This window comes from Equus caballus, chromosome 12 (assembly GCF_041296265.1).
Source record: "Equus caballus isolate H_3958 breed thoroughbred chromosome 12, TB-T2T, whole genome shotgun sequence".
Lineage (NCBI taxonomy): Eukaryota > Metazoa > Chordata > Mammalia > Perissodactyla > Equidae > Equus > Equus caballus.
Genome location: NC_091695.1, coordinates 28,691,389 through 28,707,816, shown reverse-complemented (window position 1 = coordinate 28,707,816; position 16,428 = coordinate 28,691,389). Strand labels below are relative to the sequence as shown.

The following is a 16,428-nucleotide window of genomic DNA, read 5'->3' as shown; positions in this document are numbered from 1 at the left end:
TGAATTTGGGCTTTCAGTGCCATATCCTAAGCAAGTGGACCTGTCATCTAGGACAACACGCCTCACTCTAAGTTTCACGGGGACCCCAGGCCAGCACCTCAGGTTTCAGGGGCGCCTGGAGCAGGTCCCCTGACGGGCTGGTCAGAGAAGCAAGCGGCCTCCTCGGGCTGGGGACCCACCTCCCTGCAGGGCCTACGGGCACCAAGCTCTTCCCCTGCTGCAGTGCTGGCATGACTGTCCCCGGGGTGGATGCACCTGTCAGCAGACGACTCGTACATGAGGCCACAAACGAAACACACATGACAGGATGGAGAAGGGACCGGTGTCCGCGTCGGGACAAGTGGAATCACGAGGTGTCGCTTTCCCCTGCCTGAGCGCGTTCCCCCGCACCGGGCTCGGCGCTCGGCCTTGTGCCTGGACACGTACCCGCTGCAGCTCTTGATTCTTCTCCTCCAACTGTGCCTCCATCTGGCGCAGCCTCTCCTCAATGTTGCCGTGTCTCTCCTCGGCCTGTCAGCAAACACAGTGTAAGTTCAACCAGGGTCTCCGCTTCCCTGGCAGCATGCTGTACACCACTGCGGCGGCAGCCAGCGGAACATGCTCTGCGTGCACCACTGTCAACCACGTGAGACGGAAAGCGTCTCCTTACATCTCCCGACACAGCCTACGTGGCTTCACGTGCTCATCTGGGAAGCGGTTAATCCTCTCACGTTGGTGACGCTGAGGCAGGACTGGTGTTGGTGACAAATGTGGTGAGAGAAATGTGCTTCCCCGACCCCGTGCCCAATTTCAGTGGATCGTATGCTCCCCACCCTCACACCGCGTTTGGTTAGTCAGCAGGGAAAGCAGGAAGCAGCAAGCACGAGTGAGAGCAATGCACACGTTCTACCTTCCTGAGCTGGGAAGTAAGTTCGAACAGTTTAGCTTCCTTAGCAGCAGACATTCCAGAAGACAAAGGGTCAGACTATAAGGCCAACCAGGGACAGGAGAGACGACAGGGGAGAGAAGAAACCGACACTTTAAACACAGATCACGAAGGAAGAGAAGCGGTTCTGCGACAGCTGTTAGCAGTGAACTTGCTCTGAGGGAGGCCTGTGCGCACTCGACAGCATCTGACCCACCCAAGGCGAGTTTTCACCAGCAGCAGCCTGTGCCTGTCCTGCCCTTTTCCCACGGGTGCCCTCCCCAGCAGCTCACTAAGCTCGAACCAGGCGACATGAAACCACTGACGGAGGCGCCCACACAGGCCTCTGCCAGGAGGCCCCCTGGCCCGGGGCCGCTTCTCTGCCTGGCTGACTCCCACGGGCACTGGAGGCTAAGCCTTCCCTAGGCCCAGGGAGGCTGGGCTCTCTGTCATCACGTGCTTCCTCCTCCCGTACGGGCCACCTGCTTCTAGTACCTACAACATCATTCTGAAGGTGCCTAGTCACCTGTGGATAGAGAGGGCAGGGCGCGTGTCTTGCATACGCCTAGTCAACATTTGTTGAACAGATGAATGAATAAATTGCTTAAAAATTTGTTTATTACAAATTTATTTTCATTGTCTTTAAAAGAAAATGGCAGGGCTAGCCCTGGTGGCCTGGTGGTTAAGTTCGCTGTGCTCCGCTTTGGCAGCCCGAGTTCAATTCCAAGGAGCAAACCTATACCACTCATCTGCCAGTGGCCATGCTGTGACAGCAGCTCACATACAAAAAAGGGGAAGACTGGCAACAGACGTTAGCTCAGGGTGACTCTTGCTTAGCAAAAAAAAAAGAAAAAGTAAAACAAATGAGAATGGTGTTTTCCGATTTCTGGGACCAAGTCTATCCTTCTACACAAAGCTTCCATCCTACACTTTGAGTTGCTGACTAACTCTAAGCAGCAGTGACTCTTAGATCAAGCAGCCTGGGGATGAACAGCACACACCTGACAAAACTGGAGAGAAATTAGTTCAGGGATAACAAAAGAGGAGGCTCACACTGGACATTTAAAAAGCGGTCCAACCTCAGACAACGCAAGACTAAGAACCAATCTGAGCTCTTTCGTGGGCGGAGGTGCACCGACATAAGAACAAAAGGTAAACAAGGCACACAGGGAAATCATCTCAAGATCAAAATCCCGACATTGGCCCCAGAAGGGAACCCAAGGCGGCACCTTGGAGAGCGCGGCCACCCTCTGGGCCAGCTCCGCTTCCACCTCGGGGAGCGTCTCCGCTTTCCGCAAGGTCTGCTGCAGCTTCTGCTCCGCCAACTCCAGGCGCTCTTGTAACCGGCGGTTCTTATCCTCAGTCTACGAAACGAGAGCAGAGCATCAAAATGGACCAAATCTTCTGGCCCTCTCCATATTGACAAACTGAGGAAAACGCAGACATCTCCTAAACCAGCTCTGACAGAAGCAGCACTGTGCTGGCAGGCACTTCAGAGTGAACCTCGTCTTCCACTGTTTGGGCTTGATTTCAATGTGCAAAGCGCCTCTGCCAAAGTATTTGCTTTACCTAAATATCTTTGAAGAAGTCTTTTTTCTTAAAAAAAAAACAAAAAACAAAAAACAAAGTTCCTATACATGAAAGAAAACCCATTTTCTGTGGAAGCTTGCTCATTCTTAGTGACAAGTTAAGGAAGAAGAGTCATCATTAACCCTTTTTAAAAAATAACCAGACCCATGATTTGAAGGTAACACTACTTCCAGCCAACTGCCAGGGGCAGGTAAGCCAAAAGATGGCCTTCTCCTTTGAAACAGAGACCTTCGAAGAGTCGGCCTAAGGAAAAGCTAGTCAAGCTATTTTTGTAAATGTATCATTGTTCTTTTAAAAAGTCCTCCTACTCTAAAAAAAAACTTCAATGTGGGAAATTTAGACAAGAACTTCTTAAAAAAAGAAAATTTTAAAAATCATCTGTAAGTTCAGGTTCCTGAGAGGCGGACATTTGCTCCTAAGCAGCTTTCTCCTCTTCCTGTGTGCACGTATCTCCGTAGACATACAGACAATATATTACGCTTGAAAACCTTTGGAAAACGCGTCACACTGTCCACAGTATTTTGTGGTCTGCCCTTTAAAGTCATCCCTGTGAACAACTCCCAAGCTCTCAAACAGTATTCCACAATAAAATTGTTAATGGCTTCCTAGTATTTTATGTTTTATTTTTATTTTGGGTTTAATGATATACTTTATGATATACCAGATGAACTCACTTTATTTTCAAGAAGCTGGATTGGGGTTTTCTGGTTAACTCGATTCTCTGGGGCTACAGAGAAACAGGAGCAAGCGTGCCTCAGCAAACCGCAGGAGGGGCAGACTCTCCCTGCTGGCTGCATTTCTAAACGCGCCATGTATTACACTGACCCAGCTGTTAACAAGCAGCCACTGCCTTGCAGCTCTCTGCCACTCTGCTCCTTTGGTAAAAACGCTAACAAGCAACAGATTAACATTCACTTAAAACAAAACAAAACAGGAGAAAGAAGCAAGGAGTGCAGTTCCATAAAATGGTTAAATCAAATCCTAAGTAATTAAAACTGGCCAGTTGAAGTCATTCACCCTTTTGAACACAGTAGTCTAAGATTACAAAAACTTTACATTGGGCCTTGGTTTCCAACATGGAAGTCACAGGAAAAAGGCCTTTAACTGCCTTAGTAATTATTCAGCAAAAGCCAGACAGAGCTCTGTAAGATCCCCTACCTGGCGATGCACGGAGTCTTTGTGCGCGATTTCGTTTTCGAGTTTGTCGTTGAGGTCGTGCACAGAGGTGGCCTCCCGCTGCGCCACGAGGTAGCGCTTCTCCAGAGCAGTGATTCTCTCTTCCATGTCTTCCTTTTGGGCCATGGCCTACATTAGGTGTTTCAGACGGAAAAAAGGTGAATGCTAAAGAGAGAAAAAACTGGACTAAACTCTAATTTTGAAATCAAATATAAAATTAGTGTCCTCAGAATTCAGTTGATAGAGATGCCAGTTTCCTTCAAGGTGAATGGCAATGTACCTATCTCAAATATCATAAATATTCATAAATATTCACCTACTATGTTTGGCCACTCAGTTTACGAAGCTTATCCTTTTCTACATAAGATTACCCAGAAAAATGGATAATAAAATAGCCCAATCTTGCAAGAATCCCAGGAGGTGAAGGTCTTGACAATGAAGACACGACCTCTGTGTGCCTCACGATGCAAGTGCGCTCCTGCAGGACGGGGCGAAGCCCCTCAAGGACACGATGCTGAGACACTAGGCTCATTTTCTTGGCTAGAAGTTGGATGAAATCTCATGCAATTACCACAAAATTAAAGCAATAACATTAACAAATGGGAACAGAAGTCAAAGTTCAATTTAATTGGATGCAACCTTCTGATGCCTCATTCAGCAGCAAAATTCTATTACACAGTATCGAACACTGAAACCAGGACCAGAACTTTCTGATAGCGCCATTCCTGTCCCCCAACCTAAAAGTCCATTTCAGGTCCCTCTTTGTTTACTAAGGAACTCACGTTAGCCACGTCTTAATATTCAAAGTGACGGGTCTTAAAGAAGTTCGAAATCCTCTGCATATTAAACTCCGCCACATAAATAATCTCCTCCTGCTGCCAAAGAACAATATAACTAAACAAGTTCTGTAATAAATGTAGTCTTTTTCTTTGTTTTAAATTCCTACAGAAAACTGCTCACACCGAGTTGCTGAAGGGGCAGTGCGGCTGCTCCGCACCCACGTGAAAAGGTCTGAAGGGTCTTCCCGACAGGCTCTCTGAGATGGTCTCGCAGGGGTGCGCGTGCGTGTTTTCTGTTTGTTTACAAAGGACGGGCTGCAGTGACAGGAGGAAGCACCAGAGAAAGTATCCAGCCCTCATTTGCTCTTATAATGATGGTTAGACAGATTCTCGTAAATAATTCTACGTGCAGAAACATGTGCCGGAAACGAGTCTATTTCTGCATATTGTTCCAGCACGCTCCTCACGGCACAGTGTGAGCCAATTCCACTCTCGCTGTGGTCCGACCTCTGACATTCAATACCGTCACCCATCCCTTCGCAGAGCAGAAGGTCAGAGCGCCGGAAGACTGCCAGGAACGCGCCCTTAACGCTCAGCAGATCACGCTCACATCACTTTCAGGGAACAAGCAGACAACCGAAACCAACATTCCCCTTAAGCAAGAAGGAAACCTGAGCATAACGAAGAATAAATTCAGACAGCCTGGAAGCCGTGGACGTGAGGGACCCACAGACCAGGGCACTACAGCCACACTGCAGCACGGCGGGGAGCCGCGGCCACCAGGCTAACAGACCAGCTGGACCGGGGGTCCTCCAGCTCCGAAGACCTCAGGGAAAGGAGGCCTCACCACAGAGATGGGGAGGCGCCTACCACAGCCTCACAGTGCTGTTCTGTTTGGCCGTCACTTATACAGTAACCCAAAGGCTGGAGGGAGCTGGGAGCGTGAGGGACAAGATGAGCGAGGATCAAACCCAAACCGCCCAGCCCTGGGACTCCAGGGCAGCGCCGTCTCCACCACCACTCACTTCGCGGACGTCCCGCTGCAACTTGGTGTTCATTTCCTCAGATTTGATGAGAGCTTTCCTAGCGGTGTCCAGGTCTTCCTCCAGCTCCGTGACGTGACTGGAAAGGGCGGCCAGACGCTCCTTCATCTGCCTCTGCTCTCTCGACTGCTTATCTATGACTTCCTGGAGCTCGATGACTTTAGCAAGGTCCTCCTCGTGGCTTAAGGAACCATTGGAAGATCGCTGCTGGGGGAAAAAAATCCTTAAATAGGCTTGTTTGGTGAGCTAGGAAGTAAAGGACTTCCAGGAGGAAGGTAAAACCAAAGCTGATTTACGAGACCTGCTGGATGGCACAGCGCTCACGACACTCAAGCTCGAAGCGGGGCTCGACAACAGTTGTGAAACAGTGCTGCACGCACACTGCGGGCAGATGGAACTAGGAGACGACAAAGAGAAAGCCCACGGACTTGCCTTTCCATTAGTGCTCCGTGTATTTTCTTGTTTGCGGTTTACGTCAAGCACCCCATCTTTGAGTGTTTTTTTCTGATTATTCTGTTCCTTAAGAATCATTAGCTAAAACCAAAAAAAATTGGATAAGAGCAAAGAAATAAGGAAAGATAGCAAACTTCTTTTGGAAAAACAGAACTATAAACTGTAACCATAACACAAAAAGAAAACACATGGTGGTGTCACCCACCCTGAGGGGAACCAGGTTATCAAAACAGAGTTTATTATCTCCCGGCCAACCGGGTACTTAAGAGACTTTTGCAACTTGGAAATAAAAGTCTAGTTTACGAGTCATTCAAATGACCCAGATTCAGAAAGATAAAGAACATCCGATATCCACCACTAAGGCATCATACTTTTTTCAAAATTAAGAAGTAAAAATTAACAGCCCTCAATTCCAAGCACACAATGATTTAGCAAGCTTACCTCCTCGTGTGTGGCTCCTAATTCTTCTTCCAACAAACTACATCTTTCAAGTGCTACTCGTAACCGCTCTCTCACCTGAAAACAGCAGGGGTGGAGTGTGTGGGTGCACACTTCTCCAAGCCTTCGCGGACAGTGACCCTATCACTAGCAGAATATAACACAGAACACCTGGAACGTCTCTCATTGATGTTACCGTCATGGAAACTTGCTTTTAACAGCTTTAAATTTTAAGTTTGAGAAAAATCTTCTCCCTAAATAAATTACATTACCCAATTCTTAACAGCAAATCTATAAACGGGATATAATAAATTTTAAAACATTTATGTCAGGGGCTGGCCCCGTGGCCGAGTGGTTAAGTTCGCGCGCTCCGCTGCAGGCGGCCCAGTGTTTCGTCGGTTCGAATCCTGGGCACGGACATGGCACTGCTCATCAGACCACGCTGAGGCAGCGTCCCACATGCCACAACTAGAAGGACCCACAACGAAGAATACACAACTGTGTACCGGGGGCTTTGGGGAGAAAAAGGAAAAAACAACAAACAAAAATCTAAAACATTTCTGCCAACTAATACTTTTTAACCATATAGAACTGTCTTCTTATAGAAGAACTTTGTTGAGAAGAATTCCAGAAGCTACTAAGAGTAAACTGAAGCTGCACACGCACAACGCCCGCCGGGTGCACAGCGCGCAGCCCAAGGCTGGCCCCGGGGCCGCCGGTACCTTCTCATCCAGAGCTTTGTGGTGCTCGAACAAAAATTTCAGCGCCTTCAGCACTTCCACCTCACTGGACACGCCGGCGGGGGACGGCGCCTGCCTCTTCACCACCGTCATCCTCAGGGACGGCTCGTGCCTGGAGACGAGGTACTCTAAGTGCTCCAACAGCAGCTGGGAGAAAAGGCCAACACAGACGCAAGTTTAAACAACACCTTCAATTGCACATTGGGATTCGGGGCAAATCAATCCTTTCCATCTCATGCTGAACCAGTGTGAATGCCTTCAATCCAGTAGAAAGTTAGAGAAATTCCTCCTCAAATGGATCAAAATACTAATTCTTAACTATGAATTTCAAGAAAAGTATGAGAACGCTGAACTGATCGATCACAGTTAAGTCGTGGGAAAATGTCGAAAATGTGTTTGAAACCAGGTAGAGTGGACGTCTTTCGAGTTTAAAGCCAGCCAGAGTGACTGATAGTGGCCCAGAGGCTCAAGTTCCGGCACCTACTGACCCTGGTGTTGTTTCTTTCGGCCTTCATTTCGGCAATTTCTTCCTCCCTCTCAAGGAGCTGTTCCCTGCACGCACTGAGGTCTTTAATGAGTGCTGCATACTCCTAGAAAATAAGGGGGGAAAGAGATCTTTTAAGGACAGACTCCCAGCAAGCCACCCCAGTCCTCACACAGGCAACCCCAGCCGGAGGCTCTAAGGGACCTCCGTGGGGGGTCGAGCCACCAGCCCAAGACCGCGCAGACGCCGTAACTCAGACGCCACCCTCCCTCCACCCCTGCACCTGGGCACACGCACAGCGGAGGAAGAAGGGACTCCAAGCCCACCTCCTCAGACCCAGAGAAGCCCTCGACACGTTCCTGAGCAGGAATCCTGACACCAAGTGGACACAGACATCTTTAAACGACTCGCACCCCGGTGACCTGGAGCCACCGGAGAGTAAAGAGGCCCCGAAGGCCGCCGCCCTGTGCCCAGCCTCCTGCTCTACGCGGATTCTCCCCTGGGGAAGAGCATCCCCAGGAAAAGGCTGATGGCACTCCAACGCTAACGGATTGGCCAAGTAATTACTCAAAGCCAACTCCCTAATGTGGACTTTTCACAAATGCCGGTAAGCCTTTGGTAGGAAGGGGAAGTTTAAGAAGACTTATTTCTGGGGCCGGCCCCGCGGCCAAGCGGTTAAGTTCGCGCACTCCGCTGTGGCGGCCCAGGGTTTCACTGGTTCGGATCCTGGGCGCGGACATGGTACCGCTCATCAGGCCACGCTGAGGCGGCGGCCCACGTGCCACCACTAGAAGGACCTGCAACTAAGACATACAACTATGTACGGGGTCGGGGGGGATTTGGGGAGATAAAGCAGAAAGAAAAAAAAAAAAAGAAGACATTTCGTTAGCTAAGGGGAAAAAGTTCCTTGACGACATCACTGAGAGGAGAGGTGCCAGGCGCTCCCCTTGTCAACCGTGGGTCACTTCTAACTGCAACACTGAGCACCCTCACACAAACACGATGTCATTAAGCTGGGGAGAAAGGAAAGCACTCACATTCTCCTGTCAGTTTTTCAATGGAGCAAAACTCCTCTGAAATAATTAAAATTATCTGCCAACTGCCAACGTTTCTCAACATTTTAAGAGTTTTCTCTTTACTGGACAAAGGAACGGATAAAGGTTCACCTAACAAATAATCCAGCTGCCAGTCAAAATACGAAAAGAGGCTGATTGAGGTAATTCTAGAAAATCAATTGACAAACAGGTGGTGTAAAGCTCATTCCTAAATTAATCATTTGCAACTCAAAGTCAGCATTACCATCTGTGGTCAATTAGAATTTGACTTTATAAGGCTAGCCCACAAAAGCCTATTTGAGCCATGATACAGAACTGAAATACTTACCCCTGGGGGATGAAAGGAAGCAAGCCATATTGTTACATTCCACAATGGAAAAGAGTAAAGTGAAAACATTTATTTTTTTCTCGAATGCTGTTATCTCAAGGGTAACAAATAGAAGGGGATGGGGATGGAGACAGTTTACAGAGATCTTGAAGGACACGTGAACATTTTTGTGGATATAGTCAGCTAACGCCCATTTTATCTAATTTCTTCTTCAAGAGTCTATGACTGTGGGTGATCAACTTCCAGCCTGACAGCATGAGGAGCTCTGCTGACCTGCTCCCCAGTGAAACTCGTGAGATTAATAGATCAAAACAACTATTCGTGGGGCCGGCCCGGTGGCACAGCAGTTAAGTTCACACGTTCCGCTTCAGCAGCCCGGGGTTCGCCGGTTCAGATCCCGGGTGCGGCCATGGCACCGCCTGGCATGCCATGCTGTGGTAGGTGTCCCACATATAAAGCAGAGGAAGATGGGCATGGATGTTAGCTCAGGGCCAGGCTTCCTCAGCGAAAAAGAGGAGGACTGGCAGTAGTTAGCCTAGGGCTAATCTTCCCCCAAAACCAAAAAAACAACTATTCAAAGCCTCTGACCTGGTCCTAAGGGCAAATAACAAATGAAGAAACATCTATTTTTCAAGAAAATCTATGAAGATTCCGTGGAAAGGGACGAGTCTGCGGCTTCTGCACCAAGACTGCTCCCTCCCCCACCCCAGCTCCAGGAGGTAGAGACTCCAATCTAGAGGCTGCAGCCAAGAACACAGGCTTCCCGTCCCCTCGCCCCCATCAGAAGGACTTCTTCCTGGGAGGGGCAGGACAGCAGCATTTCCCACCTGGGCCCCCAGCTACCTGGCGCAGAGGGAAGCATGGTGGAGATGTGCGGGCTCCCAGGTTCTGCCCAACTTCCACTCAAGGAATAGAGGCTCACGCCACACCTTGGGTGGCGCGTGCTGAGAATCCTGGCCCTGATCATCCCCGCCCTCGCTCTCTGAGGCAGTGGTTCCAAGGCTGCAGAGACCCCAGGCTGCTGCCCACCCCTGCCAGTGCTCAGCTCCTAGAGCACAGGTGTCACTCAGAGGAGCCTGCCATTGTCCGCACCAGGCTCCAGAGCCCTAGTTCAGAGATTTTCCGGTGGGGGGGCGGGGGGAGGCAGTAAGAGAGCTCCTAATCTCGTCCAAAAGGAGCTGACTCCACGGGTGAAGTTTAAGCCTAAGGGCGCTCTCAAGAACAGTGGGGGTCAGGTGACAGGCAGCTGGGCAGCTGGGAGGAGATGACCGGCTTTCCCAAGACACAGCCCAGACGGTACCCCGCTGGTGTGCAGGAGGGAACTGGAGCTTCGGGGAGCTGGGAGGAACCCTCCTGGGGTCAGGGCAAATACCAAACTCTGACCTGGAGACAACTCCTAGAAAGGAGGCAGGATTTGACTGGGTTCGTGTGTAGGGGAATTTATGCCCCAGGGCACTGCTGGAACTAGAGCAATTGGCTGGCAATTAGTGGAGTTAACAGCTGGGTGGGTCAGGGACAGAGGGGAAGAGGGCCCCTACCACTGCCACTACCGCCCAGGGCGACTGGGGGCCTGTCCAGAGCCGCACCTCCCCGCCCCCCCCAGGAGCACAGCCGGGGGCCACAGACACAGGCTTCACTGAAATCATCCAGCTACTCAATAAACTGGTTAAAATGGTAGGTATATACGTTTTCATTGTACAAAATTAAGGTTTAACTTTATTTTAGTTCAAATGGATAGACAACAGTTTCAACACCAATAGTTACTCAAGTCATCCTTTCCCCTGCTGAAACGAATCGCTTTACTCCATATGGTCTGTATATTTTATCACAATTTACACACACACGGTGCCCTTGGAGAAAAGGCTGCTCCTGAGAGCACAAGACTGGCTAAAGAACACGGACGACTCTGTACTTCAGTATTCCACCGCAGGCCTGCAAACAGAAAGAAACTCCGGGAACACTAAAAGAAGTCATTCAATGTGCCTTGAAGCCTGACACACACTCCCTCAAGGGAGATGCTGTGTTCAGAAGAGCTGGTAAGAGGGTGAGGCCAGAAGTGGAGGGACCAGGCAGGTATTGCAATGACGCAGGCAAGACCAGGTGAGCGAGCACACTGTAAGAGAAGTCGGAGGGCTCCGAAGATGCCCTGGAGGAGAGCCAACAGGATGTGTTGACAGACCCAACAGATCTGAGAGGAAGAAAGGCCCAAGAGCATGCCAAGGATTCCGGCAGGAGCAAGGGAGGGATGGAGTCACTACGTTCCGAGAAGGGAACGAGCATGGGAAGAGCAGGTTCTGAAGAGAGGGGCGGAAGTCCAGTGTGGACTGCTCCATTTGAGATAGCATCAGACACTCACACGGAGTGAGATACCCAGTGCAGAGCTGCAATTCCCTGTCTGGAGTTCTCGGGAACGTTGGCCAAGACGGGATAGCAATTGCATTCCACGCAAATGGACAAGGCACTGAGCGCAGACAAGAAGAGATGAGGTTCCAGCCCTGTGACAACCTAACATTGGACGGCTGGGAGATGAGGGGCATCAACAAAGCAGACTGGGAGCGGGCAGTGGGCAGGAGGACATGCCGGAATCCAGCGCTCCCAGCAGGAATCAGCCCTATCTCTGATGCTGGCTGACCGATCACTGATAGGTGGATCTGCTGAAAGGCAGGTCAGCGGTGACCGTGAGAACAGCAGTTCTGGCGCAGCGGCAGGGCCGAAAGCCTGACTGGGCTGAGGTCACTAGAGAGCAGGAGGAGAAGCGAAAACTCCTTTGAGGAACTGGGCGGTAGAGGGGGAAGAGAAACAGGGCAGGGGCTGCAGCAGACATGGGTTTAGAAAGACCTTCTGGAGGACGAGACAGTGTGCGAGACAGTGTGCGTGCTGACTGGCAGGAAGCCAGGGGAGCGGTGGGACTGACAGAGTAACTCCCCTGAGTAAGGCGAGCAGATCGGGCCAAGCGGCCAAGTGCAGAGGTGGCCTTTCCTGGGTGCACACAGTTCGCCCACAGTAAGAGGAAGGGCAGCCGAATACACGGGCACAGATCCAGGTAAATAGGTAGACATGTGGTGAGAGTTTACGCAAGACCTCTTCTGATTTCTTCCGATTTCACTGAGAAAACAGAGGACTTGGCATTAAGTTTAAGGGTGGGTGAGGAGCGCTGGGGAGGGGAAAGGGGAAGGAAGAAAACAGCCACCTAGAAGAGAAGAGTCGCTGTGACTGTGGCGGCATGCAGGTCCACTTCCGGTCACTGGTCACGACAGCGGACAGAAAACGCACTTACTGGGTGCAGGCTTCTGCCGGTGAGTACAGTGAAGTGAAAGAGGCGAGGGAGGGGCAGGGCGTGCAAGGCTGTGATGATAACGGACCATGGGATTTCAGGGGGGTGAGGAAGAAGGGAGAGGGGAGAAGGGCGAGGGACCATGACAAGTGGCAGGGGACCTGCAGTCCCAGGAGGGTTGAGTATCAGCGTTTTATTTTTAAGTCTTACTAGCTGTCATGGACAAATTTCGCCACCTTTAAATGAAACGCCTAGTCGAAGCACAACAAGGTGGACACTGGACGCTTCAGGGGGTGCGTCGAAGCTCCCCTGCGCACCGGGACGAGGAGCTGGCTCCTACACGGACTCACACCGCCTGGAAAGAGGGAGCTCCGCCCCGGAGCCCACTTGCGCTCCCATCGAGCCCCTATGCTGGATGCCTGTCACCTCGCTTTCCCGTGACCTCCTCCCGCCCCCCTCCCTGGGCAAGCCTCTGTCTCTTTCATGCAGTTCCCCTAAGTTCTTCCTAACAGCCCAGACTGTCTTTGTTCACCTGTAAAGAGAATATGCTTCATTCCTATCGCTGGGTTATATCTCAAAAGAAATCTGTGACACACTGCTTTGGCCATGGTAGAAAACACATTTACAGAACTTGACAATTATTTTTACTCCTTAAAGGAAAACCTTTTCCCTTGGCTCAAAAGAATTCGACAACTGAAAAAGCATCAAAGCAAATTTAAACTTAGGAGTTTAGATACACATTAGACAGGAAATTCCAAAGTTTAAGACTCCAGAAGCACGTTCATATGTGCACTGTGTATCATTATTGCAGAAAAAACTAGCACAGGCTGAACAAACCCCAAATATGTGCAGTAAATGATGTCCCCTATTACCATCACAGGAATCTAATTGTCAGCATCTACCTTTTTCCTCTTTAGAAAAAAAACGTTGCTCTAAAAAATACTGTAAGCCACATATACTACTAGTCTAAAGTGTCATTCTATTTACTATAATTAAAGTATCTCTGAAACTGAACAGATCCAATAATCACTGGGATACTTTCATTTAAAGTATAAGTCTGAGCAATACAGATTTGCATTTCCGTTTGACACTTTCTAGGATTGAGAACAGGGAAGGTAACAGCCATTAACACCAGCTCAAGAACTTGGTTTCACATAACGCTCAAAAATGCTGACATTTAGCATTTCTGGACAAAAGGTTCAGATCTGGATAACAGGTCCAGATTATGCAAACCAGACATTATTTATCAAAATCCGCCATGAGACCAATTTTAAGTTACGTCCTATGGATCAGATGCAACATTTAGCTCCGAAAGCAAAGAACATTCTTTCTTCCCAGTCATTCCAGTAGCTCCCAGCAACTGCAGGACTCTGGGCTGGAAGCAGCCACCCTTCCCACTCCCCCAGCCCCACGTGAGTCCTGCCCCCCCCCCGCCCTCCCCCAAATTCTTCACTCGGCCATCCCACGCTGCGCTTCAGCATCTTTCACTCTCTAGCATCTCCATCAGTACTTTCGTTTTATGTTTTAGCTACTCTTCATTATTTTCGCTAACCTGCTGAAACAGGAGCGAAGCTTCAGTGGCGGCAAAAAGTACCCGTCCTCTTCGTGTGGGGACAGGGAGGGTAATAAACAAATAGAAACAGGGTCTAACTGTTAGCACACCAAACGAACCCCTGAAAAACTGACTTGCAGAACTGACAGATTATCTTGTGCCAGCAGAAGCTACCCGCTTCAGCCTTAGGTTTTAAAGCATGTCAAATTGTGAAATAAGGGAAATTGGAAGTTTATTTACGAGTCAGCAAATCATATGTTTCAAAACTCCAGCATCTTGATTAAAAGTGTGCTTAGAAAGGTTATTACAACTATCTATTCCTGTTAACAGACTATGTCTAACTGTCTGTTCATGTCGCATCTAACGACGGGAGAAGAGGCACAGTCAGAAGACAGCAAACTTTACGCCCTTGGAAAAGCTGACCGTCAGCTCACTAGACTTGTGGAAAGCCACTTTTAAGGCAACAGCACGGGATTTTCAGTCACTGAATGTCATTTGCAAGCAACAGAGTAAAATGCATAAGCAGTTACAAAGTCCCAATACATCTAATTTCTTTTCTTGTCGGTTTCTCTTTAAGAAATGGATACTGACACAATTTATGCTGCTGCTCAGCATTTAGGGATTCATAGCAGAGACTGTATAATCCGAACCGAAAAAGACAGTACAGCACAGTATTTCAGCGTCATCTCAACTTGGTTCACAGCAAACACACACCATGCGTATTTTTTACGTCTTTAAGATAACACAGAGACGGACACCCAGCAAACAGCTAATGCAGGTTACCCACCGGGACTGGGAAAGGGGGCTGAAGCGAGACTTCGTTTTTAATTTATATTCCTTTTTAAATTTTTAACTATGTACTTGCCTTGTATTTAAAAACAAACAAAAAAAAGACCAATCCTCCCTTCTCTTTTTGTCTCCCAAAACCATGCTAGAGCACAGGACGCGACCAGAATATGGACTGTCCACGTGGACACAGAACTTGTTCAGAAACACCTGCCCCCTCAGCCACCACACCCCAATCCTGAATCCTGTTCTTGCTCTCTGCAACCTGGCCTCAGGCCCCGCTGCTGCCCTGAAAGCGCTCTGGCTCAGACACAGCAATCCCCTCGCCTGCGCTAACCCCAGGCAGGCTTCGTGCTCGCTGACCTCGCCAACCACCGTCAGGGAGCATGCGATCCCACCTTCCCCTTCTCTTCCCCTCGTCCTTTTCCCTGCTCATCTCGTAACTGCTGAACAAAAGGTTCCTGGGTGCCCTGTTCACTCTCCACAACTGTGTCCTGTGTCCAAGGCTTTAAGCCCCCACCCCGGCAACTGTCCAACTGCCCGTCAGACATCTCTACTTGGACGCTTAAACCACCTTCCCCAAACGGAGTTCATCACCCTCCTCCCTGACCCAGCCCCCAACTCCTCCCAGGCCCTCACTCAACTCAGCAGAGGACCCACCCAGGCAGTTGTCCAAGCCAGACTCCCGGACGTCACATCACCCACTTCCTCTCCCCCCACATTAACCAGCTGCTGGGTACTAATTCTGCCTCCTACCTGGATCTTCTGGAGGGTCCTCGCTGCCTCCTGCTCTGCCTAGGCCACCAGGTCTCCTTGGTCTGGAGGGGTGGTTCCAGAAGTCAGCTCCCGCAGCTCTGACCCTGCCTCTCTCTCTGCAGCCTCCTCCCTCATCACTCTGTGTCTCCTACTCGGCATGTCAGTCCCAACTCATCTACAGTTCCTAGAACACGTCTGTGCCTCGGCTGTGCCCTCTGCCTCAGGTCTGTGAATCGGCCGGTCTTCCCCTGGCCACCACTCGCCCTGCTCAGTTCACGGCCTAAGGGCCGTGTGCTGCAGAACAAAACACCCGTCCACCTCAGAGGTTTGCAGGCGGCACAGGGAACCGTGCTGTCCAGACCAGCTGCCTAAAAACCACCTGTGCAGCTGACGAAAATACAGACTCCTAGGCCTCAGCCTACTGAATCAACATTTCTGGGGTGGAACCTGGAATATGTATTTTTAAAGGCTTCCCAGGGGAATTCAGTAGCCATGCTGGGAAACAACTGACCTTTATGACCTTGGACTGGTCACTTAGTTCTCCATCTTGACCACTCATCTAAAAATACGGGGAGCAATATCTACGTTCTACCACGGCCACAAGTGTGACATCAAATGAGGACGCTGGAAATGAGCCACTCCGCTGAAAGGCCTCACTGTCAGCCCTCAAACACAGGCGACGGCCGCCACCTGGCCCCGCCGAGCTCCTTCCACAGCATCTCCGGGCGTTTCCACCAGGAGCAGGTGGCTAACAGGGTTCTGACGGGCTGATTTTTGCAATATTGCTAAAACGGATGTCACTTAAGTACCTTCAAACGTTAGCTCAGCTCTTAACAGAAGCATTCCCACCCATGATGGGGAAAACGATCACACGTACACTCACCTTCTTCCAACAGGGACCACTGGCTGGCTTTCCAGCCCGCCCTGTCACCTCCCATTACCGTCGCCACCGCACTTCAGAGGCGGTCTGCACTCCGCCCCGCGTCCCCGTGCTCATGCCCGCCCAGGTTCTCGCTGTCCGCCCCCTCTCCCTGCCACTCACCGACCTACCGCTCTCCAAGATCAGCAAA

At 50.1% G+C, this 16,428-nt stretch overlaps 1 protein-coding gene and 1 non-coding gene across 11 annotated transcripts in view; both read right to left on the bottom strand.

Annotated features, from left to right (window-relative positions):
* The window catches only part of LOC138916648 (liprin-alpha-1-like), a 102,271-nt gene that overhangs the window by 53,317 nt on the left and 32,526 nt on the right, over positions 1-16,428 (bottom strand). For 6 of the 10 annotated variants that reach the window (XR_011423950.1, XR_011423951.1, XM_070229673.1 and 3 more), the window contains exons 3-11: positions 7,612-7,713; positions 7,106-7,270; positions 6,387-6,461; positions 5,925-6,026; positions 5,475-5,699; positions 3,653-3,799; positions 2,134-2,268; positions 890-964; positions 427-510 (exon numbers count right to left, since the gene is read on the bottom strand). Coding sequence is in view for 8 of the 10 variants with exons in the window: in XM_070229673.1 (XP_070085774.1) it covers positions 427-510; positions 890-964; positions 2,134-2,268; positions 3,653-3,799; positions 5,475-5,699; positions 5,925-6,026; positions 6,387-6,461; positions 7,106-7,270; positions 7,612-7,713 (1,110 nt within the window). In the remaining 2 variants the exon portion in view is untranslated. The remainder of the gene's footprint in view (positions 1-426; positions 511-889; positions 965-2,133; positions 2,269-3,652; positions 3,800-5,474; positions 5,700-5,924; positions 6,027-6,386; positions 6,462-7,105; positions 7,271-7,611; positions 7,714-16,428) is intronic. The other 4 variants (XM_070229676.1, XM_070229677.1, XM_070229678.1 and 1 more) reach the window with 2 other exon arrangements.
* MIR8921-2 (microRNA mir-8921-2) lies at positions 15,688-15,782 on the bottom strand. The gene has a single exon (NR_127916.1). It is a non-coding gene; the product is annotated as a microRNA 8921-2 (primary transcript).